The sequence below is a fragment of the Haliotis rufescens genome, unplaced genomic scaffold, assembly GCF_023055435.1.
Source record: "Haliotis rufescens isolate VD_foot unplaced genomic scaffold, xgHalRufe1.0.p SCAF_10, whole genome shotgun sequence".
Taxonomy (NCBI): Eukaryota; Metazoa; Mollusca; class Gastropoda; order Lepetellida; family Haliotidae; genus Haliotis; species Haliotis rufescens.
In genome coordinates, this window is record NW_025963780.1 from 24,348,045 (window position 1) to 24,375,259 (window position 27,215).

The 27,215-nt window shown below is 36.2% G+C and overlaps 1 protein-coding gene across 1 annotated transcript in view; it reads right to left on the minus strand.

Annotated features, from left to right (window-relative positions):
• LOC124128293 overlaps positions 1-27,215 on the minus strand; it is a 60,451-nt gene that overhangs the window by 17,748 nt on the left and 15,488 nt on the right. Inside the window, exons 2-9 of the mRNA XM_048388527.1 lie at positions 11,824-11,883; positions 11,387-11,452; positions 10,534-10,599; positions 9,681-9,746; positions 8,437-8,493; positions 7,567-7,635; positions 6,654-6,952; positions 5,642-5,746 (exon numbers count right to left, since the gene is read on the minus strand). Of these exons, the coding sequence (XP_048244484.1) occupies positions 5,642-5,746; positions 6,654-6,952; positions 7,567-7,635; positions 8,437-8,493; positions 9,681-9,746; positions 10,534-10,599; positions 11,387-11,452; positions 11,824-11,883 (788 nt within the window). The remainder of the gene's footprint in view (positions 1-5,641; positions 5,747-6,653; positions 6,953-7,566; positions 7,636-8,436; positions 8,494-9,680; positions 9,747-10,533; positions 10,600-11,386; positions 11,453-11,823; positions 11,884-27,215) is intronic.

Genomic DNA, 27,215 nt, shown 5'->3' on the forward strand with positions numbered 1-27,215 from the left:
CATAAACTTTTTGGGTCTTGGTGCTTAATATATCCACATATCAACGAACATTTGTAATACATGTATCCACAAAAATATACATGTACAGGCTAGGTATTTGCCCACAGCAACACCTGCATAACTGTTTATTCACGCGTGGTGTGGCAGATTGTAATTGACCGACAACAAGTATTGTAGAATCACCTGTAAATAAGGCCGACACTGTAATTAGACACAACGTACTAATGAGAATATGAGAATTATCATAAGAAGGCTGTTACGTTTTTCTTAACTATTACCATTTTCATACCAAAAGTGACAATGCAGTTAAAAGTTGCTTTAGTGTCACAATATTCACTCACGTTTTCCTCAATCGCATTGAAACATAATTCCTACTGGTCAGTTCGACACTGCTTGTAATTAAATAATTATTTCGAGATTTCGTTAGAATGTAAGATATTCAGCCAAACGTTATGCAATAAAAGACGAATAGTTTTTTTCATTAAAATACGCGCACGCGTACCTGTCACGTAATTGCCCAGTGTGATGTATCAACGGGTCATAAAATGGGAAATGAAATAGAAACTAACTAAAATTTAATGTTGTACACGCACATGAATTCGTATGATAAACTGCCAAAACGTTTTGAGAGATAAGGCCGGGTTCATTAAAGATGTTGGGTGCGGTTAGGACCAAACTTTTTCAGCTCAGAGTGTTAGTGGTCCTGGAACCCATAGTGTCAAACAGGTTCTGCACAATACGTCCATCAGATTCTACTGTTCAGCAACATTGTCACTGAATTTCAGAACTCTGGCATGATATAATAATCAAGGATTTCGAAGGCAAAAACTTTTCTCGCCCATGGGCGAAATATTTCAATATCGCTATAAAATCGTTGAATTAAGTTAAAATGAGTTAAATTTTGTGTCATGATACTTAAATAAATACATTGAATGTATTTGAGAAACAAAAACATGAGTTTTGAGTAAAGGAACATATTCTCGCCCATGGGCCTACCCATGGGCCAGACTTCGCCCATGGGCAGGCCCATGGGCGACATAGTCTAAATATTGAGTTTTTGAACATTTTATTTTTCATTTTTTCATTAAATTTTGTGTCATGATACTTCAATGAATACATTTAATGTATTTGCGAAACAAAATCATGAGTTTTAAGTAAAGGAACATATTCTCGCCCATGGGCCAAACCTTTTTCTCGCCCATGGGCGAAATATTTCAATATCGCTATAAAATCGTTGAATTAAGTTAAAATGAGTTAAATTTTGTGTCATGATACTTCAATAAATACATTTAATGTATTTGCGAAACAAAAACATGAGTTTTAAGTAAAGGAACATATTCTCGCCCATGGGCCTGCCCATGGGCCTACCCATGGGCCAAACCTTTTTCTCGCCCATGGGCGAAATATTTCAATATCGCTATAAAATCGTTGAATTAAGTTAAAATGAGTTAAATTTTGTGTCATGATACTTGAATGAATACATTAAATGTATTTGCGAAACAAAATCATGAGTTTTAAGTAAAGGAACATATTCTCGCCTATGGGCCAAACCTTTTTCTCGCCCATGGGCGAAATATTTCAATATCGCTATAAAATAGTTGAATTAAGTTAAAATGAGTTAAATTTTGTGTCATGATACTTCAATAAATACATTTAATGTATTTGCGAAACAAAATCATGAGTTTTAAGTAAAGGAACATATTCTCGCCCATGGGCCAAACCTTTTTCTCGCCCATGGGCGAAATATTTCAATATCGCTATAAAATCGTTGAATTAAGTTAAAATGAGTTAAATTTTGTGTCATGATACTTGAATGAATACATTAAATGTATTTGCGAAACAAAAACATGAGTTTTAAGTAAAGGAACATATTCTCGCCCATGGGCCTACCCATGGGCCTACCCATGGGCCAGACTTCGCCCATGGGCAGGCCCATGGGCGACATAGTCTAAATATTGAGTTTTTAAACAATATTTTTTTCATTTTTTCTTCCTTGGTATGTTCCCATGAAAACGGCATGTTTAATTTTGTAAATACCTTTAACCGAGACTGGGCAAAGAGCGTAGAGTTTCTGGACTTTTGGGTTTCCAGAATTAAAATGGGACGTGTTAATTCCTTTCATTTTAAGATTAGGTTTTACACCTGGGAAGACTTGAACGTGAAATTGAAAAGTTTCTGTTTTCTCCGGATTCAACTTTACTTGCTTTCATTTGGTAATTTTCTCCAAATAGGCATTAATATTTTACGCAGTAGTATTTGGAATTGTCCATTTGGGGAATTGTCTGGACCCCACCGCAAACACAGTAAACAGAAATTCCAATGTGAATAACATGTACAATAATTTGTTGGCTCGACATGCAAGACTCCATAATTTTAGTTATAATGTAAAAGTCATAGTAATATTAAATTATATTTTAAAAAAATCATTAATGTATTTGACATGAATGACGAAGGGACACACATTGTATTTTATAATCGAGCAGCTTTGCCATGATCTCTCAACAAGGGATGCTTTATGACTCGTCTAGGCCTCAGTCCTGCTGCTTTCAGGCAGTTCTGGTGCTGAAACGACGATTGGGCAACCACAGCTGTTTCAGACGAGTACTTGTTAAAAAGGGTTCCTCGGCGTTTGAGACGAAGAAGATCCCTGTCTGCTTGATGTGTCATCACAGGAGGTCTTCCGGATCTGGAACGGTCCTGTACATCACCGGCCTGACCATGTTTCTCGACTAAACGGCTTACCACAGTGTGATGATACCCCAAATTCCAACCAATGGCATTACATGACATTCCTGCGTTATACATTGATTATTATTTGCCATCTTGTGGCGTTTGATAATCGCCTTCATGCCATGATCACACAATGTCATGGAATAACTGTTTAAAACCGAGCTTAAGAAAGCAATTTTAACGTTTGGATATACTGCTTTTAGAGATACTCGAGGGTAGCAAGCTGCACGGGCATACCATGCATGGCACGTAAGCTTTCGTCACGCATTACTCATTACATCATCTCGAGAAAACATAATTCTTCCCATAATTATATATTTCATGACTGTTACAAACAATAATGAAATATATTAGGATGTGCTTAACTTTTTTCTTTGTGTATATTTCCCTATCAAGAGTTGTGCATCCATCTTGTACAACTGATAATATTAACGCGAAAATCCTTCAACTCTGATAAGAGCTATTCCAGTCAAAGATGAAACATACAATAGTGTAGAACAGAATCTTTCTCATAACTGAATAAGAAGTTAAGGCGGGGCATTATTACAGGGCTCAAAATGTCTGTATTAGATGTGAAACGTCAACCTGTACATATGGGACATTTGAGTGTGTCATTCCATATTATAAATAATGGTTGATTCTTCAGGTCCTGGAACGCATTAACCAAGACAATGTAATACATTGGCACTTTCCGATCTTGGAGACACAAGGATTTGATAAACCCGGTATCGAGGCAAGATAATGTGTACAAGCAGAAAGAAGTTATATTCACAGCACCTATATAATGTCCCTTCTACTAATTTAGGGGATTTAATTGATGTCGACGTTAGTGGACTCCATAAAAACACTTTATACGATCTTGTTCGTGCCGAAAACAATAAATGGATTATGCTCGAAACAAAAATCGAATGATTACTGAATATGGTTCATTGCCCCATCATATGTGATGACGGGTAAGGCACATCATTTAACTAAGATAATTAATAGTGGCCATGGGATTGTACTCGGGGCTTATATCACCTCAAAATGAAAGAGTGTGTTAGTCGCTCCCCTGCAAGATGACCCAGGCTATATGTTTTTGAGTTGTCCAGCATTAAAGATATCAGCTTGAATTTGGTTACTGAATTCAATGAAGTATTTAAAAACTTGCAGAATATGCCCAGTGGTGCTACACTTCTTATTAAAGCCTTTGAGATATTACCGGGTCTAAGAATTAAATGGTTTAAAAGTCATGAACGTCAACGTTGTATTATCAGCATGGGAAACAAGTTCATTAATACAAACTTCACTGACATCCAGGCCTCTAATAAGAGGAGCATTTCACTTACTAAGATATTTATGCCATATAATATACACCTAATAAGGGTGATGTATACTCTCAAGACATTAGTGAAATAAAACATCAAATAGCGAAGGACCAATTAAACACTCTTGTATGATATAATAATTTATAATATGGGTTTATATCCAGTGCTTGATGAAGCATCTGAAAAGATGGATACTGTTGATTGATTTCGATTTCAACAAATAAGTGAAATAAATCATCAAATAGAGAAGGAGCGTGATTCTAGAATTTGATTGTACAAAAAGTATCTCAGAGCTGTAAATGCTCTCGACGGAGTCGACACTGCACTTGTAACAGCTAGCACGGGACTTGGTGTAGCTGGTGTTATCAATTATCAACTATAATCGCCATGCATTTCATCCTTTGCATGGAGATAGCAGCCGGAGTCTCTGGACTGGCAGGAATAGCTCTTCAATTTATTTCTCGTAAGTTGCAAAAGAAACCATTGAAACATGATAGTATTCTTGTATTGGCCGAAGCAAAGTTAAACAGCCTTGAGGATCATATTTCAACAGCACTGGCTGATTGCAAGATATCCGAGGAGGAGCTTCATTAAGTGTTGTCAGAACTCACCAAATACAACGCAATGAAGCAGGAGATTCGATCAAATTCTCGTAAGACCAGTGGTATAAGTGAAGACAAGAAAAAAACCTTCATAGAACAGGGGAAACAACAAGAGCGCCAAGTATTCCGTGCCCAAAACAAAGAACTGGTTCGAAATTAGGAATAATTTTTTTCCTCGATACGCATCTTGATCTATGATGATCATTGGATCGCATTGCATAATTTGCATGAAAAATACCTCTGTAGTTGCATTATTGGGGTATGAATCTGGTCTAGCCGACAGTGCGGTGGAACCCCTTTTCATTACAAATTAGCTTAGTCGCATGACGATCATTAGATCGTATTGCAAAATTTGCATTAAAAATGACCTCTGTAGAAGCATTGTTGGTGTATTAATCTGGCCTAGGTGGCAGTGAGTTAGAACCCACATTCCCTATACTACTACTGACTATCTTGGACCTATGCGTAAGTTGTTGGTGCTCCATAGTATTCAGAATATCAGATACATTGTGAGCATGGTTTGTTTTCTGTTGAATGAACAATTACTTTTACCACAGAACAATTGTCAAGATGACATGCAGTAGGAGCGTATTTTGAAATGAGGATTAAGTTTGGTTTTTCCCGTATTTTCTCACAATTATCCGTACATTTTCTCTCAGTACCGATTTTCATATCTCTCTCAGTTTTGTTTGCGATCGTTCGGTCATTGGGGTTATCTACGCTGCCCAGCTACATCAACGGGGAACAACCCACGTTCCTCCTAAAAAATAACGTCATCAAGTTGCGTGCACATGAACAATAATGGAACAGTGTTTTATCGTGAGATGAACCACGTTTCATTCTTCAGTGTTCTTTGTGATTTGTAGCGTAGCTATCTTGTATAGTAACATACATAACAGAGTTGTTAAGAGTACTTTGATTAGGAGATTTTGGCTTTTCAATTCTATTGGAGAAGGTACAATATAACTGTGCGTATACATGTGCTCAGCGTTGCATATTCACCTGTATTATCAACGGCTTCCATGAATAACACCTCAGATCTTGTAAATATTTAGGCATCAGATGGAGAGGAAATGTTCTCAGCTCACAATCACACTGTTCCTGTACCTGGTGTGACAAAAGTAATCATGACTGTGGCGTTGAGTAGCTGAGTTGGTAAGTTGGTGAATGGATAGGCGAGCGAATGATTGAGATGACTGGGTTGAAGAATGGATGGTTGGAAGAATGAATGAATAAATTGATGAGTGTTTGTTTGTTGTTTAACACCACACTCAGCAATATCCCAGCTACATGACGGTGGTCTGTAAATAATCGAGTCTGGACCAGACAATCCAATGATTGACATCATGAGTATCGATCCACGCAATTGGTATACGATGAGATGTATCAACCATGTCAGCGAGCCTGACCACCCGATTCCGCTAGTCGCCTCTTACGACAAGCACAGTCGCCTTTTACGGCAATCATGGGTTGCTGAAGACCTATTCTACCCCGGGTCTTCAAGGGTTGAGTGAGCGAGTGATGACTGAATGGGTTACAAGAAGTGAGTGTGAGTGAATGAGTGAGCGATAAAGTGAGTAAATGAGTGGGATGCTGAGCACGAATAAATAGGTGGGTTCATTTTCTCCTCCCACCCCCCAACCCCACCCCACCACAACCACCCGCAACCAAAAGAATGAATGAATCTGTGAATGAGTGATGAGAAGGTGGATGGAGTTGCACATTGTCTTAATGCGTACATCCAACACCATCCTAATTAATTGTAGTCCAAAGAAGTCCCCGCGCCCTATGGTCTATCATCCTCTAAGTTTCAATGTCTAAGGCAACCGTTAAAGGTAGCTATCGAACGATACCCAAAAGCTGGAAGACCTAACACGTTACACGTGACCAATGGAATTACCTGTCTCCAACCAAAACAAGTGTGCACCAATTTGGAAGAAATTCCACGTGACTTCAGAAAAGCCCCGTTGTGGGATAAACAGTGAATGGGTACCTCTTGCTATATATGCCACACCTTTAGTCGTTCATGCTTCTTCAGACCAAGATCGTAGTAGGCGAAGGTAAAGTTGACAAGTTGGGGAAAGACTATTTCCTGCAGGTTCTTAATCAAATCCAGAGACTCTGAGAGGTGATTGGACGATGCACCTGTGACGAACGTTACACGTGACCGGAAGTGGGTGGGACTTAGGTGACCAATTATCTTAGAGAAGAGTCTTTCATTTATTCCCCTTCCAACGTCTAACACATCTCGCAGATCGTCCATGGCAGTTGATGGATTCGGGGAGGTACAGTTTAAATCCATGCAGGGTACACCTGCAAATCATACAATACGTATTATCTCATTTAATTGACTGTATTGACTGGGGTTTGTGCTCAACAACTTGGAGCCAAATGTTGGGCCCTTGAAACCATATTATTAACTTCTAGATTGAGTGAGTGAGTGAGTTGGATTTAAAGTATTAACAGTATTCCAGTTTTTACACGGTGTGTCAACACGGGTCAAGTGCTGGCAAACATAATCGGGGCGAACATCAAGTGCAAACATAATCGGGGCGAACCGGGATTCGAGACCACAATCATAGGTTTCTGGGGTGCCCAAAGGACGCAACTCTGCACAGCGAACTGCGGCGCCTAAGACTTTTAGATTGATAAACATAATAAAATTGGAGACCCGTGAAGATCAGGGTAAAGAATAGATCAACCCATGCTTGCCGCAACAGGCGACTCTGCTTGTCCTAAGAGGCTGGCTGACTTGATTGATGCTATTCATCGTATCCCAACTGCGTTGATCGATGTTCCTGATGTCAGATTGTCTGGTCCAGACTCGATTCTTTACAGGCCGCCGTCATATAGCCGGAATACTGCTGAGTGCGGCGACAAACAAAGAAGCAAACAAACAAACAGACAAACAAATGATATATACTTACTTTGAGCGCCTTCATCAGAACACGGTACTGGGAGTGGATTGTCCTTCCATAGTCCTTTTTGTTGCAAATCTGCCGTGCAATTATATTGATATTCAATGGACAAATTAAGAAACTATACCTCTCAGTTGAATATTTTCATGTTTGATTTTCAATTGTAAAATATCTTAAGATAGCGATATAATATAGACAATAATGAACTGATGGGTATGTTAGACATTTTATCTATGAAAATCAATAAATTTGCTTTCTTCGGCACAAATAAACAACATTTAAACATAGTTGGGGTCACGTGCTTACAAATTCAATTCTTACTCTAGTTTTCATTGAACTAATTTACAATTATTTGTACACAAAACTATCCAGGCAAAGATATTTGTTTCTGTAGCCGAAACATATAATCTAGTCTTCCTTCAAAATTAATAGTGAGTGAGTGAGTGAGTGAGTGAGTGAGTGAGTGAGTGAGTGAGTGAGTGAGTGAGGCTTTACGCCGCTTTTAGCAACATTCAGCAATATTACGGTGGGGGACACCAGACATGGGCGACCATCTCTATAGAGATTCCGAGTGTTTTAATGATGTTTCATATGTTCGCATCCCTGCTTCAACACTCATTTACGTCCCATCGACGTGCCAGAACCCTATGATCGGGGGTTCGAATCCCAGGTCCGCCCTGATTATGTTTCTGGGTTTGTCAGCACCGTACTCGTTCTTTCACCAAAATGGTAAAAATCTGATACCTGTATCACAAGGTTTTCGTCCTTAATGAAGCTGTCATCAGTGCACCTCTTCAAAGAAGTGTTCAACGAAACTCACTCACTTTGTACGTCGGTGAAAATGAGCAATATACATTTATAATATATATATCTACATACCTCTGATCTTGTCAGTATATACCTGCATTAGTTCCTCCCAAGCTGCGGTGTGGAATTCTATAAGAACCAACAAACAATGGAGATTAGGAAAGGAAGACTTGGTGCATCGGTGATTTTGAGACTGATTTTCAGGGCTCCATTCATATATTTGTCACCTCTGTTTGCCTTTTACGCCCAATGCAATCTACTACGGTTTATATGAGAGGGGGTTAATATTGTATAACATTAGCCATATCAGTCAAGTTTGGACCAGGTAAACCAATGATTGAAAGCATGAGCTACTACGATCAACGCTACGATTTTGACCACCCAGTCCATTTCAGTCGACTTTTACGACAAAAGCGAAAGCGTTTACTTCGAAACAAATGCAGTAACACCTCGTTAAGCATGTTTTATCCGTAGTTCGAGACGAACAGAGTACCGTTTTCAACCATGCAGATTCAGAGACTCCTTAACCCATCTTAATCACTAGAAATACTTTGAATTAATGAGGATTCACTTTCACAAATTAGTAAAAACTATGACAAAGTAGACACAATTGATAGATACTACTACTACTACTACTACTACTACTACTACTACTACTACTACTACTACTACTTCTACTACTACTACTACTACTTGTAGTAGTACGATTCAGACTATATCATGATCATGTGTTTATTAGAAAATTAGAAAATTAGAATTGTTACAAATAACAGTTTCAAATTTCCTTTCAGTTACAGATTACAAACTTGTTACAATTTTCTTACTGTACATATGCAAAAAAACATTTATAACGGATAAGAGCTCTCGTCCAATGAAAGATCGATCTCCATTTGATCAAGTGAAGTAATTTAAATTCTGATTAATGTAGTTATACAGTGTTTTTAAGGGATGCGTGCTGCACGTTACATCTTTTTTCCTTTTTAACAAATGCCTCATATACTAGGAATAAAAATAATGTCTCAGAGTCATTTCTTCCAGGCGGTGCGTCCAAAGTATACAGTTCGTTACTTTTATTAATCTAAAACAAAAAAATGAGCTCATGTTTATGTTGGAAAAATATTTGAGCTCCTAAACATTAAAAAATAAAATCATGCTAATCTCAAACCAAAATCCGCCCCACCTCTTCTACCCCCTTTTGAAAAAATCAAATGGTTGCTCTTAGTTTGTTTGTAGCGCAGCGCAGCAGCAGCAACAGCAGCAACAGCAACGCGCATGTCTGCATCCACATCTACGCTCTCTCGTACTATTCATCTTACCTCTACTTGTACTCGACTTGCTGTGAGCAGTGATTTCATCGTCCAGATATCCGGCTTCGTTGTTGACTGTTTCCGTAAAACAAATGTTCTGACTGTGAATCGTAAGGAAAACACCGAACCCTTTCGAACTGTATCAAAATCTATTATCTCAATAAGTACTTTGGGAACGTACAAATTTGATTTAAAACAAATCCTGTTGGTCTAAAATTTTATTTGGGATATGACGAGGTTTATTCAGATTTACAAACATCGACATTTTTCAATGTTAATGTTATCTTTTGAACAAAACAAGAAGTCATCAAGACGACACGTCTTTATTATGTACATTTAGGAATCAGGGCGACCAGAGTTATAAAACAATCAGACACATGAAGAAATAGTTTAAGTGATTTAGTTTATTTTCAAGCTAATAAAAATAATAAAACATTTGATCAAGTGAAGTAATTTAAATTCTGATTAATGTAGTTATACAGTGTTTTTAAGGGATGCGTGCTGCACGTTACATCTTTTTTCCTTTTTAACAAATGCCTCATATGCTAGGAATAAAAATAATGTCTCAGAGTCATTTCTTCCAGGCGGTGCCTCCAAAGTATACAGTTCGTTACTTTTATTAATCTAAAACAAAAAAATGAGCTCATGTTTATGTTGGAAAAATATTTGAGCTCCTAAACATTAAAAAATAAAATCATGCTAATCTCAAACCAAAATCCGCCCCACCTCTTCTACCCCCTTTTGAAAAAATCAAATGGTTGCTCTTAGTTTGTTTGTAGCCCAGCGCAGCAGCAGCAACAGCAGCAACAGCAACGCGCATGTCTGCATCCACATCTACGCTCTCTCGTACTATTCATCTTACCTCTACTTGTACTCGACTTGCTGTGAGCAGTGATTTCATCGTCCAGATATCCGGCTTCGTTGTTGACTGTTTCCGTAAAACAAATGTTCTGACTGTGAATCGTAAGGAAAACACCGAACCCTTTCGAACTGTATCAAAATCTATTATCTCAATAAGTACTTTGGGAACGTACAAATTTGATTTAAAACAAATCCTGTTGGTCTAAAATTTTATTTGGGATATGAAGAGGTTTATTCAGATTTACAAACATCGACATTTTTCAATGTTAATGTTATCTTTTGAACAAAACAAGAAGTCATCAAGACGACACGTCTTTATTATGTACATTTAGGAATCAGGGCGACCAGAGTTATAAAACAATCAGACACATGAAGAAATAGTTTAAGTGATTTAGTTTATTTTCAAGCTAATAAAAATAATAAAACATTTGATCAAGTGAAGTAATTTAAATTCTGATTAATGTAGTTATACAGTGTTTTTAAGGGATGCGTGCTGCACGTTACATCTTTTTTCCTTTTTAACAAATGCCTCATATGCTAGGAATAAAAATAATGTCTCAGAGTCATTTCTTCCAGGCGGTGCCTCCAAAGTATACAGTTCGTTACTTTTATTAATCTAAAACAAAAAAATGAGCTCATGTTTATGTTGGAAAAATATTTGAGCTCCTGAACATTAAAAAATAAAATCATGCTAATCTCAAACCAAAATCCGCCCCACCTCTTCTACCCCCTTTTGAAAAAATCAAATGGTTGCTCTTAGTTTGTTTGTAGCGCAGCGCAGCAGCAGCAACAGCAGCAACAGCAACGCGCATGTCTGCATCCACATCTACGCTCTCTCGTACTATTCATCTTACCTCTACTTGTACTCGACTTGCTGTGAGCAGTGATTTCATCGTCCAGATATCCGGCTTCGTTGTTGACTGTTTCCGTAAAACAAATGTTCTGACTGTGAATCGTAAGGAAAACACCGAACCCTTTCGAACTGTATCAAAATCTATTATCTCAATAAGTACTTTGGGAACGTACAAATTTGATTTAAAACAAATCCTGTTGGTCTAAAATTTTATTTGGGATATGACGAGGTTTATTCAGATTTACAAACATCGACATTTTTCAATGTTAATGTTATCTTTTGAACAAAACAAGAAGTCATCAAGACGACACGTCTTTATTATGTACATTTAGGAATCAGGGCGACCAGAGTTATAAAACAATCAGACACATGAAGAAATAGTTTAAGTGATTTAGTTTATTTTCAAGCTAATAAAAATAATAAAACATAATTATTTACATAAATATCTTCCTGACGTCCACAGCACCACTGTTGTGAACACCACGAAACATATTGAACCTGCAAAAGAGTTTAAATGTTCAAACATAATTATAAATTGGTAAACTTATCATGATCAGCAATAAATACAAACATCGTCAACAACTTGACTGAACAGCCGCACACTTTCCAACGACTATAATAAATTGTTTTATGATAAAACCATGAAGGCTTAAAACGATTCTTAAATGTTCACTGAAATATATTTTTGAAACAAAAATAAAAGGCATCTTGCAACAATGTATATTTTGTGGCAGACAGTTTATTTGTTTTCACGCATAATTCATTTTTAAAGCATTTTATTGGACAGTTTTCTTTTTCGATAAAATCCCAGTATTCACCTTGCTTAGAATCAACTGCAACAACAATAGCGTAACGCCATCATAATAGTGCGGCGTTTAACAACAAACAATCAAACAAAAACTATCATTAAACACCTTCCAACAATGAGAAATTAAACTTTTATTTTCTATATATTCAGTTTTATTTATAAAATAATTTGATTTATAATTTAATCATTGCGTTGCTTTCTTGTCTGTCATTCAATGCACATGTTCAAACCCCTAAACTTTTAATATTTCATTTTTCACAAATGGTTACGTTAGTGAGTTGCCTCGATCTTTTGTTACCTACTCACACGAACAGATTAAAATAATTTGTTTGTACTACCATATTTCAATTTATTTAATTCATAATACGAAATTAATAATTCATTTATCACAGTATAGATCATATTCGTATATATCACTATCTGATGTTAGGGTTTTATTGCAGAAATTACAATGAATTCAAAATGTAGAAAGATACACAATTTGCCATTATTTAAAATTATTTGAAACTTTGAAACTATACAAAGTATAATAATTAATATGATTAGAATGCCTGTAACGGACAGTGTTTAAGAAAGAAATATTATTCGATAAGTCCCATTTTTCAGATATGCCCTTCAGTTGTATTATTGTATATTTCCAGATAGATGTTTACATTGTAGTTCTCATTATTTGTGGATAATTTAAAAAGCAACATAGAAAATATATATTCTACTATGACGAAAGAATACAGAGCATACAATAACTCGCAATTGTTCAAAAAGAGATTTCAAATCACAATAACATATCTGATATAATCAGAGGTGGAGATGCTTTAATCTCTACATTGTGCCCTTGTCCGTGAGCCCTCGTTCTATTCAGCAAACAGCCCAAACCCGAAACTCCACAATATATCCGATTACACTAACCATGATGGCCCCTGCTGCATTCTCCCAAACGTCAGTTCTCCAGGCGATACTGACACCCTTGTACGTCTCCCAGACCATAGAGAATAAATTTAAAAGGATTCCAGCTCAAGTCTAGAACGATTTGGCAAGCCCAGATTGCCTCAATTCTATCCATGGAAGAAGCGTTAATAAAACAATATTGTTCTTGGCTCCTTTAGATTATATTTTTAACTACGATTTTTTTTACTGACACCGGTACTGTCCCTGTTGAAGCTTTTTATAGCTCGAATAAGAATTTCGAATTATCGTACATTGTTCGATGTCAATACATCAATGACAAGTTAGGATATAATATAGTAATCGTTGATGACACGCTACACTATAATTAACATTATAATCAAGTTGACTAGTATGTGCATTACTACTTTATTCGCTTGGGTCTACGTCACAGCTCATACCACACAATAACAAGACCAGTTTGCCCCCCGCCGTAGCTCCTGGATTATGGTTATAACGGAGTATACCCAGATCGCCTAATTTCCTAAACCAATTAATACCCACATTGTCTAATTACTAGTGAGCCCAGATTGCCTAATCTGTGTGATCACTAATCCATGCGCTCTCCCGGAGTAGGCCAACGTTGAGCAACGGGGAAGTCATAGCTGATTAAGCCTTAAACCAACACTGCTCTTTAGTGGGAATATTAGCGGTGTATAGCTTGCACATGAGTAAAGAATCTTAAACCACTGAGATAGAGAGATCAGTAAATTTTGCCTTTCTCAAATGAAGAGAAGGATATACACACATATAACAGGAAAATGAGATAAATCCAACCCAGCTTTAATGAGATAAATCCAACCCTCCGTGTGCGACATACGCTTGCAGTCGGAAAGCGCACGTTAAATCTCCAATATAAGTAAGAAAGTAATCCAACCCTTCCAACTACAGGTATATTTCACTGTTATCTTGTCTTGGGAAAGTATTTGAAAGACTCATTTTTAAAAGAATGTATAATTACTTTCTGGAGAATAAGCTACTTTCCAAATATCAATCGGGATTCATGCCAAACAATTGTACTACATATCAATTAATTGAAATTTACCATCACATTTCTTATTCACTTGATGATCATAAATATTTTTGTATGATATTTTGTGATATTTCTAAGGCATTCGACAGGGTATGGCACAAAGGTATATTGCATAAATTTCAACAATATGGTATAACTGGTAAATTATTAGCTTGGTGTCGTAGTTATCTGTCAGCCTGTTGCCAAAGAGTATTTATTAATGGTAGTTTATCAAGTAAAACATTCACTAAAGCAGGTGTCCCACAGGGCTCTGTACTGGGGCCGTTCCTATTTCTAGTTTACATAAATGATATTACTGATCAGCTTCAAAATATTACTAGGTTATTCGCCGACGATACATGTATAGGAACTTCATCTACTGATATGGTAATTGAAGACAGACTAAATCAAGACCTTCTCTCTCTCCACCAGTGGGCAAGCACATGGCTTGTAAACTTACATCCAAACAAGACAAAATACATGCTTTTTAGTCACAAACAGGTACAGGATTATCCAACTATTTGCTATGCTAACAGTGCCATTGAACACGTTGAAACCCACAAACACCTGGGGGGCACGTTATCTCAAGATACGAAATGGACTGCACATGTTTCAATTATTGCTAGGTCAACAGCGAAAATGGTTTCAGCTATGCGTAAACTTAAATATAAATGAAATAGATATAATCTGTCCAAAATCTATCTGACATTTATAAGACCTATTCTGGAATACTCGTCGGAAGTATGGGACAACTGTTCTGCTTATAACAAAAATAAACTTGAATTAATACAACTTGACGCTGCCAGAATTGTGACTGGCTTGACCAAATTTGCCTCGAGAGAAAGTTTATATTTCGAAACCGACTGGCTACCACTAAAAGAGAGAAGAAAAATTAAAAAACTTACGACAGTGCACAAAATAATAATAAATGAATGTCCCTCATATCTAAAGGATTTGTTACCCGACAATAGATCAGCTGCTTCAAATTATAACCTATGTAACAAACAGAACATGTCTGTACCTTTTGCCAGAACAAGTACATTTCAGGAATCATTTATAATAGACTCTCTAAAACAATGGAATTCACAAAATGAAAATATTAAAAATAGTATCTCTGTAGCTGAATTAAAAACTAAAATTTATCCAATTGTTATTAAATCTCCAAATTATTTCAATTATGGAAAGCGTAAAATTAATTTTATCCACACAAGACTTAGACATAGATGTAGCAATCTAAATGATGATTTATTTAGGGTTAATTTGTCAGACACTATTTCTTGCCTTTGCGGTTCGCCATGCGAAAATGCTTTTCACTATTTTCTTGAATGTAAAAAATATTCTTTAATAAGACAATTTTTGTTTATCAACTTTAGGAATATAGGGACTCAGCCAAATTTAGAAACAATTCTTTGTGGTAACAAAAATCTATCTGAAGAACAAAACAACTTAATTTTTAAATATGTCCATAAATTTATTGTAGAAACAAACATATTTTAAATTGTATCCTAATACAACAAGAACTATAACAAGAATTCTATTTCACGAGCTACTTTCAAACTATCTGGATTTTACAAGTGATTGGTACATATAATACATGGTTGTTTCAACACTCGGATTTTGATGTAAAACAATAGCATTCCCTGTAACTATCACAGCTTAGTTACATTCAAGATTTCCCACCCTTCACATAAATTTAAAATGTCTATTACATGTAGTTTATTAACTACTGTGTTATTTTATAAATATATCATGTACCATTGTATACAAAAAAATGTAAATTCATCATATGTATATATGTAGATGTATGTGTGAGTGTATGTAGGTATATGTGTTTGTGTGTAATACTGTATATATATATATGAATATGTGTATGTTATTATATTTTCTCATTACTTGTAATTTCTATGCACTGTACATTTATTCTGCACCACAGAATTCACATACCACAATATAATGAAATGTCTATGGGAGAAGGCCTCGTAAGTGTGTCACTTGTGCCTAATCCATTTGGTTTTCCGAAATAAAATATGTTTAAATCAATACCGCCGCTGGTAGTTTAATTTGTGAAAAACAGCAGGACATTCAGCTGTCGGGGCTATGGGTCAGTGGGTGATTGACGGTTTGTGATGGCGCCAGCTGGGGTAGGAGACGACACACTTTCCAAATTATTTCTCAACCTTATCTAACGCTAATTCAACAAAAGACACAGAGACACATAGTTTTTGATAGAGGCTACTTGTTATAATATTTTGTTAATTAAAATATGTAAAACTATGTATCTCTGGCTGTCTTGTCATCCCTTCATTCAGTAAAGTGGACTGTTCCAACTACCCACATTACCTATAATTATAAATCTCATCCAGGCATGGCATACCCACATCACCTAATTGTATTTTGGTACCTTGTGGGGAGAAATTAGGCGATCTGACACCGTTATATCATCTAACATGGCCAACTCTGCTCTTAAGTAAACAAGAACCTAATCAGTGAGGGGTCCTTTATCATCCATATTTGACTGCTTATAAAAATCTTATATCTCTCCTCACAGCTGGTTATTATATATTTTATATGAAAGCAAGTTGTTTTAACGCCGCTCTCAGCAGCATTCCTGTGATATATGATGGCGGTCTGTTGTATATGAAATAAATGCAAATTGAATCTTGAATCTTGAAAGTTGCAGCTTTTCCGCAAATCAGTATCACATGCAGTATACAGTATATCAACTGCAATATACTGTATACAACATGCAGTATACAGTGTGTCGCGAGCTCCGCGCTGGGCTGGAGCACACATTTCCTGCCCCTCTCCCTTCTGCAAACACCTCATTGGGGGTGTAACGAGGTCACAGGTCAGGCGTGAACTCGTCAGTTGTCTAATACGGTCAAGAGTAAGATCTTCCGGACTATCACTGCACTAGAGGAATGTGGATTGTTGATGAGGTACAACGTGTTTGGAACTGGGAGTTGAACACTAAGCACTTATAGAGAAGAGCTCACTATAAAACGTTATGGACTCGCGGACGGACTTGTGTTTTCAATTCAAGACGTACATGTATCAAGTTGAACTTCTACGACAGATATAACTTGGTTACCGCTTCCTAACTGTAACATTAACTGAACTTTACGCCTTTTATACATATTTGTGATGGGGCGACAATGCGACAACGAGTCATATTTTGACATTGAAAAATGTCGCGTTACGGCATTGTCGCCCTTTTGTAAAATATAGAAAAAGATTATTCAAAGAGCGACAATGCGACAACGCGACAATGCGACAAATGGCCAAAATATCGCGTTGTCGAATTGTCGCGCTTTGGTTAATTTCGACACGTTTTGCTTGTTTTTGTAAGGGCGTCAATGCGGCAATACGACAACGCGACAATGTCCCTTCCAAGATTCCATAGTGATCCGTGCAAATAAAACTGAGTTATGAAATAGAAGTTTAACATGCCAGTTAAAAGATAAAGTGTAAAAAACGCGCTGATGAGTTCATCTGCATGCCGAGTCTATACGCTGTGATGAACAATAATGCTCTGAGCCAATATATTTTGTCAAATGTATGACATGTATTACCTGTAGGAACATATTGCTTATACTCGTCCATGTTTTTGACGGACAATATAATTTACATGCTCGGTAATAGTGAGGACGGGCATCATTGTGTGTTTCCGTGCTTTGTTCAGGTGAACAATTGACTTGTCCTTGCATGTTTTTGTGACGGGTGCCACCTGTATGGCAGAATACCCTCACCTTTCGCGAACACCCGTTGGATGGCCTGAACCACTTCGGATTTTTATCCCACATCAGTCTGATACACCATGATATAACTAAAATACTGTTCAAAGTGGTGTTTAATGCGATCACCGTAGTGTGTTACTGCAACTGTCCAAATTTTGTGTAGTGATGTTATGTAATATGTAAAAAAAAGCATATTCAATTATCCAATTGATTTGATTAGAATATACTTGCGTCAGTGTATTTTATTAACGCCCAAAACCGTATTTGTTAAACACATATAATAACAGATCATATACACGCATGGTGCCTTGACTTACTATTAGCTTTAATAGGCCATTCCGGAATAAAATAGTTCCCCCCAAAGCGAGGAACATCTGTTTTAGTTTGTTTACAAGAAATGTATTCCAAAAATTATCCTCATTAGATGAGAAGGTCCGTTAAGAACTACCTCAGTAAGTCAATCACAATGACAGAGCGTCGTAATACATTTACATCAAGTACAAAATGGCCGACACGATAAACGTGACGGGAAATATTTCAGAATTTGTTAATTAACCTGTGACGATTTCAAGTCTTTGTCATCACTGATCAATTGGCCGACCATTGAAAGGTGATTGTAAAGATGTGTCAAATAGATACTAAGGTAAATTCCTTGGGCATCACGTGCGTCGGGGGACCAGCGCCATCTGATTGGCCGTTAACAGTTGTAGAAGAGGGAGCAAAAAGCATCGTTTTTCCGTCCATTTTACGCTTGAAAAACTCGACGCTTTTCCGGACACTTTCTAGACGCTAACCAATTAATCAATTTTAATAAATTTTTAGTCGTTTTTCCGTCCAATGACCATATACGGAAAAAAACGACGTTTTCGTGTTTGCAGTGTCAGCAATAAATACAAACATCGTCAACAACTTGACTGAACAGCCGCACACTTTCCAACGACTATAATAAATTGTTTTATGATAAAACCATGAAGGCTTAAAACGATTCTTAAATGTTCACTGAAATATATTTTTGAAACAAAAATAAAAGGCATCTTGCAACAATGTATATTTTGTGGCAGACAGTTTATTTGTTTTCACGCATAATTCATTTTTAAAGCATTTTATTGGACAGTTTTCTTTTTCGATAAAATCCCAGTATTCACCTTGCTTAGAATCAACTGCAACAACAATAGCGTAACGCCATCATAATAGTGCGGCGTTTAACAACAAACAATCAAACAAAAACTATCATTAAACACCTTCCAACAATGAGAAATTAAACTTTTATTTTCTATATATTCAGTTTTATTTATAAAATAATTTGATTTATAATTTAATCATTGCGTTGCTTTCTTGTCTGTCATTCAATGCACATGTTCAAACCCCTAAACTTTTAATATTTCATTTTTCACAAATGGTTACGTTAGTGAGTTGCCTCGATCTTTTGTTACCTACTCACACGAACAGATTAAAATAATTTGTTTGTACTACCATATTTCAATTTATTTAATTCATAATACGAAATTAATAATTCATTTATCACAGTATAGATCATATTCGTATATATCACTATCTGATGTTAGGGTTTTATTGCAGAAATTACAATGAATTCAAAATGTAGAAAGATACACAATTTGCCATTATTTAAAATTATTTGAAACTTTGAAACTATACAAAGTATAATAATTAATATGATTAGAATGCCTGTAACGGACAGTGTTTAAGAAAGAAATATTATTCGATAAGTCCCATTTTTCAGATATGCCCTTCAGTTGTATTATTGTATATTTCCAGATAGATGTTTACATTGTAGTTCTCATTATTTGTGGATAATTTAAAAAGCAACATAGAAAATATATATTCTACTATGACGAAAGAATACAGAGCATACAATAACTCGCAATTGTTCAAAAAGAGATTTCAAATCACAATAACATATCTGATATAATCAGAGGTGGAGATGCTTTAATCTCTACATTGTGCCCTTGTCCGTGAGCCCTCGTTCTATTCAGCAAACAGCCCAAACCCGAAACTCCACAATATATCCGATTACACTAACCATGATGGCCCCTGCTGCATTCTCCCAAACGTCAGTTCTCCAGGCGATACTGACACCCTTGTACGTCTCCCAGACCATAGAGAATAAATTTAAAAGGATTCCAGCTCAAGTCTAGAACGATTTGGCAAGCCCAGATTGCCTCAATTCTATCCATGGAAGAAGCGTTAATAAAACAATATTGTTCTTGGCTCCTTTAGATTATATTTTTAACTACGATTTTTTTTACTGACACCGGTACTGTCCCTGTTGAAGCTTTTTATAGCTCGAATAAGAATTTCGAATTATCGTACATTGTTCGATGTCAATACATCAATGACAAGTTAGGATATAATATAGTAATCGTTGATGACACGCTACACTATAATTAACATTATAATCAAGTTGACTAGTATGTGCATTACTACTTTATTCGCTTGGGTCTACGTCACAGCTCATACCACACAATAACAAGACCAGTTTGCCCCCCGCCGTAGCTCCTGGATTATGGTTATAACGGAGTATACCCAGATCGCCTAATTTCCTAAACCAATTAATACCCACATTGTCTAATTACTAGTGAGCCCAGATTGCCTAATCTGTGTGATCACTAATCCATGCGCTCTCCCGGAGTAGGCCAACGTTGAGCAACGGGGAAGTCATAGCTGATTAAGCCTTAAACCAACACTGCTCTTTAGTGGGAATATTAGCGGTGTATAGCTTGCACATGAGTAAAGAATCTTAAACCACTGAGATAGAGAGATCAGTAAATTTTGCCTTTCTCAAATGAAGAGAAGGATATACACACATATAACAGGAAAATGAGATAAATCCAACCCAGCTTTAATGAGATAAATCCAACCCTCCGTGTGCGACATACGCTTGCAGTCGGAAAGCGCACGTTAAATCTCCAATATAAGTAAGAAAGTAATCCAACCCTTCCAACTACAGGTATATTTCACTGTTATCTTGTCTTGGGAAAGTATTTGAAAGACTCATTTTTAAAAGAATGTATAATTACTTTCTGGAGAATAAGCTACTTTCCAAATATCAATCGGGATTCATGCCAAACAATTGTACTACATATCAATTAATTGAAATTTACCATCACATTTCTTATTCACTTGATGATCATAAATATTTTTGTATGATATTTTGTGATATTTCTAAGGCATTCGACAGGGTATGGCACAAAGGTATATTGCATAAATTTCAACAATATGGTATAACTGGTAAATTATTAGCTTGGTGTCGTAGTTATCTGTCAGCCTGTTGCCAAAGAGTATTTATTAATGGTAGTTTATCAAGTAAAACATTCACTAAAGCAGGTGTCCCACAGGGCTCTGTACTGGGGCCGTTCCTATTTCTAGTTTACATAAATGATATTACTGATCAGCTTCAAAATATTACTAGGTTATTCGCCGACGATACATGTATAGGAACTTCATCTACTGATATGGTAATTGAAGACAGACTAAATCAAGACCTTCTCTCTCTCCACCAGTGGGCAAGCACATGGCTTGTAAACTTACATCCAAACAAGACAAAATACATGCTTTTTAGTCACAAACAGGTACAGGATTATCCAACTATTTGCTATGCTAACAGTGCCATTGAACACGTTGAAACCCACAAACACCTGGGGGGCACGTTATCTCAAGATACGAAATGGACTGCACATGTTTCAATTATTGCTAGGTCAACAGCGAAAATGGTTTCAGCTATGCGTAAACTTAAATATAAATGAAATAGATATAATCTGTCCAAAATCTATCTGACATTTATAAGACCTATTCTGGAATACTCGTCGGAAGTATGGGACAACTGTTCTGCTTATAACAAAAATAAACTTGAATTAATACAACTTGACGCTGCCAGAATTGTGACTGGCTTGACCAAATTTGCCTCGAGAGAAAGTTTATATTTCGAAACCGACTGGCTACCACTAAAAGAGAGAAGAAAAATTAAAAAACTTACGACAGTGCACAAAATAATAATAAATGAATGTCCCTCATATCTAAAGGATTTGTTACCCGACAATAGATCAGCTGCTTCAAATTATAACCTATGTAACAAACAGAACATGTCTGTACCTTTTGCCAGAACAAGTACATTTCAGGAATCATTTATAATAGACTCTCTAAAACAATGGAATTCACAAAATGAAAATATTAAAAATAGTATCTCTGTAGCTGAATTAAAAACTAAAATTTATCCAATTGTTATTAAATCTCCAAATTATTTCAATTATGGAAAGCGTAAAATTAATTTTATCCACACAAGACTTAGACATAGATGTAGCAATCTAAATGATGATTTATTTAGGGTTAATTTGTCAGACACTATTTCTTGCCTTTGCGGTTCGCCATGCGAAAATGCTTTTCACTATTTTCTTGAATGTAAAAAATATTCTTTAATAAGACAATTTTTGTTTATCAACTTTAGGAATATAGGGACTCAGCCAAATTTAGAAACAATTCTTTGTGGTAACAAAAATCTATCTGAAGAACAAAACAACTTAATTTTTAAATATGTCCATAAATTTATTGTAGAAACAAACATATTTTAAATTGTATCCTAATACAACAAGAACTATAACAAGAATTCTATTTCACGAGCTACTTTCAAACTATCTGGATTTTACAAGTGATTGGTACATATAATACATGGTTGTTTCAACACTCGGATTTTGATGTAAAACAATAGCATTCCCTGTAACTATCACAGCTTAGTTACATTCAAGATTTCCCACCCTTCACATAAATTTAAAATGTCTATTACATGTAGTTTATTAACTACTGTGTTATTTTATAAATATATCATGTACCATTGTATACAAAAAAATGTAAATTCATCATATGTATATATGTAGATGTATGTGTGAGTGTATGTAGGTATATGTGTTTGTGTGTAATACTGTATATATATATATGAATATGTGTATGTTATTATATTTTCTCATTACTTGTAATTTCTATGCACTGTACATTTATTCTGCACCACAGAATTCACATACCACAATATAATGAAATGTCTATGGGAGAAGGCCTCGTAAGTGTGTCACTTGTGCCTAATCCATTTGGTTTTCCGAAATAAAATATGTTTAAATCAATACCGCCGCTGGTAGTTTAATTTGTGAAAAACAGCAGGACATTCAGCTGTCGGGGCTATGGGTCAGTGGGTGATTGACGGTTTGTGATGGCGCCAGCTGGGGTAGGAGACGACACACTTTCCAAATTATTTCTCAACCTTATCTAACGCTAATTCAACAAAAGACACAGAGACACATAGTTTTTGATAGAGGCTACTTGTTATAATATTTTGTTAATTAAAATATGTAAAACTATGTATCTCTGGCTGTCTTGTCATCCCTTCATTCAGTAAAGTGGACTGTTCCAACTACCCACATTACCTATAATTATAAATCTCATCCAGGCATGGCATACCCACATCACCTAATTGTATTTTGGTACCTTGTGGGGAGAAATTAGGCGATCTGACACCGTTATATCATCTAACATGGCCAACTCTGCTCTAAAGTAAACAAGAACCTAATCAGTAGGGGGTCCTTTATCATCCATATTTGACTGCTTATAAAAATCTTATATCTCTCCTCACAGCTGGTTATTATATATTTTATATGAAAACAAGTTGTTTTAACGCCGCTCTCAGCAGCATTCCTGTGATATATGATGGCGGTCTGTTGTATATGAAATAAATGCAAATTGAATCTTGAATCTTGAAAGTTGCAGCTTTTCCGCAAATCAGTATCACATGCAGTATACAGTATATCAACTGCAATATACTGTATACAACATGCAGTATACAGTGTGTCGCGAGCTCCGCGCTGGGCTGGAGCACACATTTCCTGCCCCTCTCCCTTCTGCAAACACCTCATGGGGGGTGTAACGAGGTCACAGGTCAGGCGTGAACTCGTCAGTTGTCTAATACGGTCAAGAGTAAGATCTTCCGGACTATCACTGCACTAGAGGAATGTGGATTGTTGATGAGGTACAACGTGTTTGGAACTGGGAGTTGAACACTAAGCACTTATAGAGAAGAGCTCACTATAAAACGTTATGGACTCGCGGACGGACTTGTGTTTTCAATTCAAGACGTACATGTATCCAGTTGAACTTCTACGACAGATATAACTTGGTTACCGCTTCCTAACTGTAACATTAACTGAACTTTACGCCTTTTATACATATTTGTGATGGGGCGACTAACGAGTCATATTTTGACATTGAAAAATGTCGCGTTACGGCATTGTCGCCCTTTTGTAAAATATAGAAAAAGATTATTCAAAGAGCGACAATGCGACAACGCGACAATGCGACAAATGGCCAAAATATCGCGTTGTCGAATTGTCGCGCTTTGGTTAATTTCGACACGTTTTGCTTGTTTTTGTAAGGGCGTCAATGCGGCAATACGACAACGCGACAATGTCCCTTCCAAGATTCCATAGTGATCCGTGCAAATAAAACTGAGTTATGAAATAGAAGTTTAACATGTCAGTTAAAAGATAAAGTGTAAAAAACGCGCTGATGAGTTCATCTGCATGCCGAGTCTATACGCTGTGATGAACAATAATGCTCTGAGCCAATATAGTTTGTCAAATGTATGACATGTATTACCTGTAGGAACATATTGCTTATACTCGTCCATGTTTTTGACGGACAATATAATTTACATGCTCGGTAATAGTGAGGACGGGCATCATTGTGTGTTTCCGTGCTTTGTTCAGGTGAACAATTGACTTGTCCTTGCATGTTTTTGTGACGGGTGCCACCTGTATGGCAGAATACCCTCACCTTTCGCGAACACCCGTTGGATGGCCTGAACCACTTCGGATTTTTATCCCACATCAGTCTGATACACCATGATATAACTAAAATACTGTTCAAAGTGGTGTTTAATGCGATCACCGTAGTGTGTTACTGCAACTGTCCAAATTTTGTGTAGTGATGTTATGTAATATGTAAAAAAAAGCATATTCAATTATCCAATTGATTTGATTAGAATATACTTGCGTCAGTGTATTTTATTAACGCCCAAAACCGTATTTGTTAAACACATATAATAACAGATCATATACACGCATGGTGCCTTGACTTACTATTAGCTTTAATAGGCCATTCCGGAATAAAATAGTTCCCCCCAAAGCGAGGAACATCTGTTTTAGTTTGTTTACAAGAAATGTATTCCAAAAATTATCCTCATTAGATGAGAAGGTCCGTTAAGAACTACCTCAGTAAGTCAATCACAATGACAGAGCGTCGTAATACATTTACATCAAGTACAAAATGGCCGACACGATAAACGTGACGGGAAATATTTCAGAATTTGTTAATTAACCTGTGACGATTTCAAGTCTTTGTCATCACTGATCAATTGGCCGATCATTGAAAGGTGATTGTAAAGATGTGTCAAATAGATACTAAGGTAAATTCCTTGGGCATCACGTGCGTCGGGGGACCAGCGCCATCTGATTGGCCGTTAACAGTTGTAGAAGAGGGAGCAAAAAGCATCGTTTTTCCGTCCATTTTACGCTTGAAAAACTCGACGCTTTTCCGGACACTTTCTAGACGCTAACCAATTAATCAATTTTAATAAATTTTTAGTCGTTTTTCCGTCCAATGACCATATACGGAAAAAAACGACGTTTTCGTGTTTGCAGTGTCAGCAATAAATACAAACATCGTCAACAACTTGACTGAACAGCCGCACACTTTCCAACGACTATAATAAATTGTTTTATGATAAAACCATGAAGGCTTAAAACGATTCTTAAATGTTCACTGAAATATATTTTTGAAACAAAAATAAAAGGCATCTTGCAACAATGTATATTTTGTGGCAGACAGTTTATTTGTTTTCACGCATAATTCATTTTTAAAGCATTTTATTGGACAGTTTTCTTTTTCGATAAAATCCCAGTATTCACCTTGCTTAGAATCAACTGCAACAACAATAGCGTAACGCCATCATAATAGTGCGGCGTTTAACAACAAACAATCAAACAAAAACTATCATTAAACACCTTCCAACAATGAGAAATTAAACTTTTATTTTCTATATATTCAGTTTTATTTATAAAATAATTTGATTTATAATTTAATCATTGCGTTGCTTTCTTGTCTGTCATTCAATGCACATGTTCAAACCCCTAAACTTTTAATATTTCATTTTTCACAAATGGTTACGTTAGTGAGTTGCCTCGATCTTTTGTTACCTACTCACACGAACAGATTAAAATAATTTGTTTGTACTACCATATTTCAATTTATTTAATTCATAATACGAAATTAATAATTCATTTATCACAGTATAGATCATATTCGTATATATCACTATCTGATGTTAGGGTTTTATTGCAGAAATTACAATGAATTCAAAATGTAGAAAGATACACAATTTGCCATTATTTAAAATTATTTGAAACTTTGAAACTATACAAAGTATAATAATTAATATGATTAGAATGCCTGTAACGGACAGTGTTTAAGAAAGAAATATTATTCGATAAGTCCCATTTTTCAGATATGCCCTTCAGTTGTATTATTGTATATTTCCAGATAGATGTTTACATTGTAGTTCTCATTATTTGTGGATAATTTAAAAAGCAACATAGAAAATATATATTCTACTATGACGAAAGAATACAGAGCATACAATAACTCGCAATTGTTCAAAAAGAGATTTCAAATCACAATAACATATCTGATATAATCAGAGGTGGAGATGCTTTAATCTCTACATTGTGCCCTTGTCCGTGAGCCCTCGTTCTATTCAGCAAACAGCCCAAACCCGAAACTCCACAATATATCCGATTACACTAACCATGATGGCCCCTGCTGCATTCTCCCAAACGTCAGTTCTCCAGGCGATACTGACACCCTTGTACGTCTCCCAGACCATAGAGAATAAATTTAAAAGGATTCCAGCTCAAGTCTAGAACGATTTGGCAAGCCCAGATTGCCTCAATTCTATCCATGGAAGAAGCGTTAATAAAACAATATTGTTCTTGGCTCCTTTAGATTATATTTTTAACTACGATTTTTTTTACTGACACCGGTACTGTCCCTGTTGAAGCTTTTTATAGCTCGAATAAGAATTTCGAATTATCGTACATTGTTCGATGTCAATACATCAATGACAAGTTAGGATATAATATAGTAATCGTTGATGACACGCTACACTATAATTAACATTATAATCAAGTTGACTAGTATGTGCATTACTACTTTATTCGCTTGGGTCTACGTCACAGCTCATACCACACAATAACAAGACCAGTTTGCCCCCCGCCGT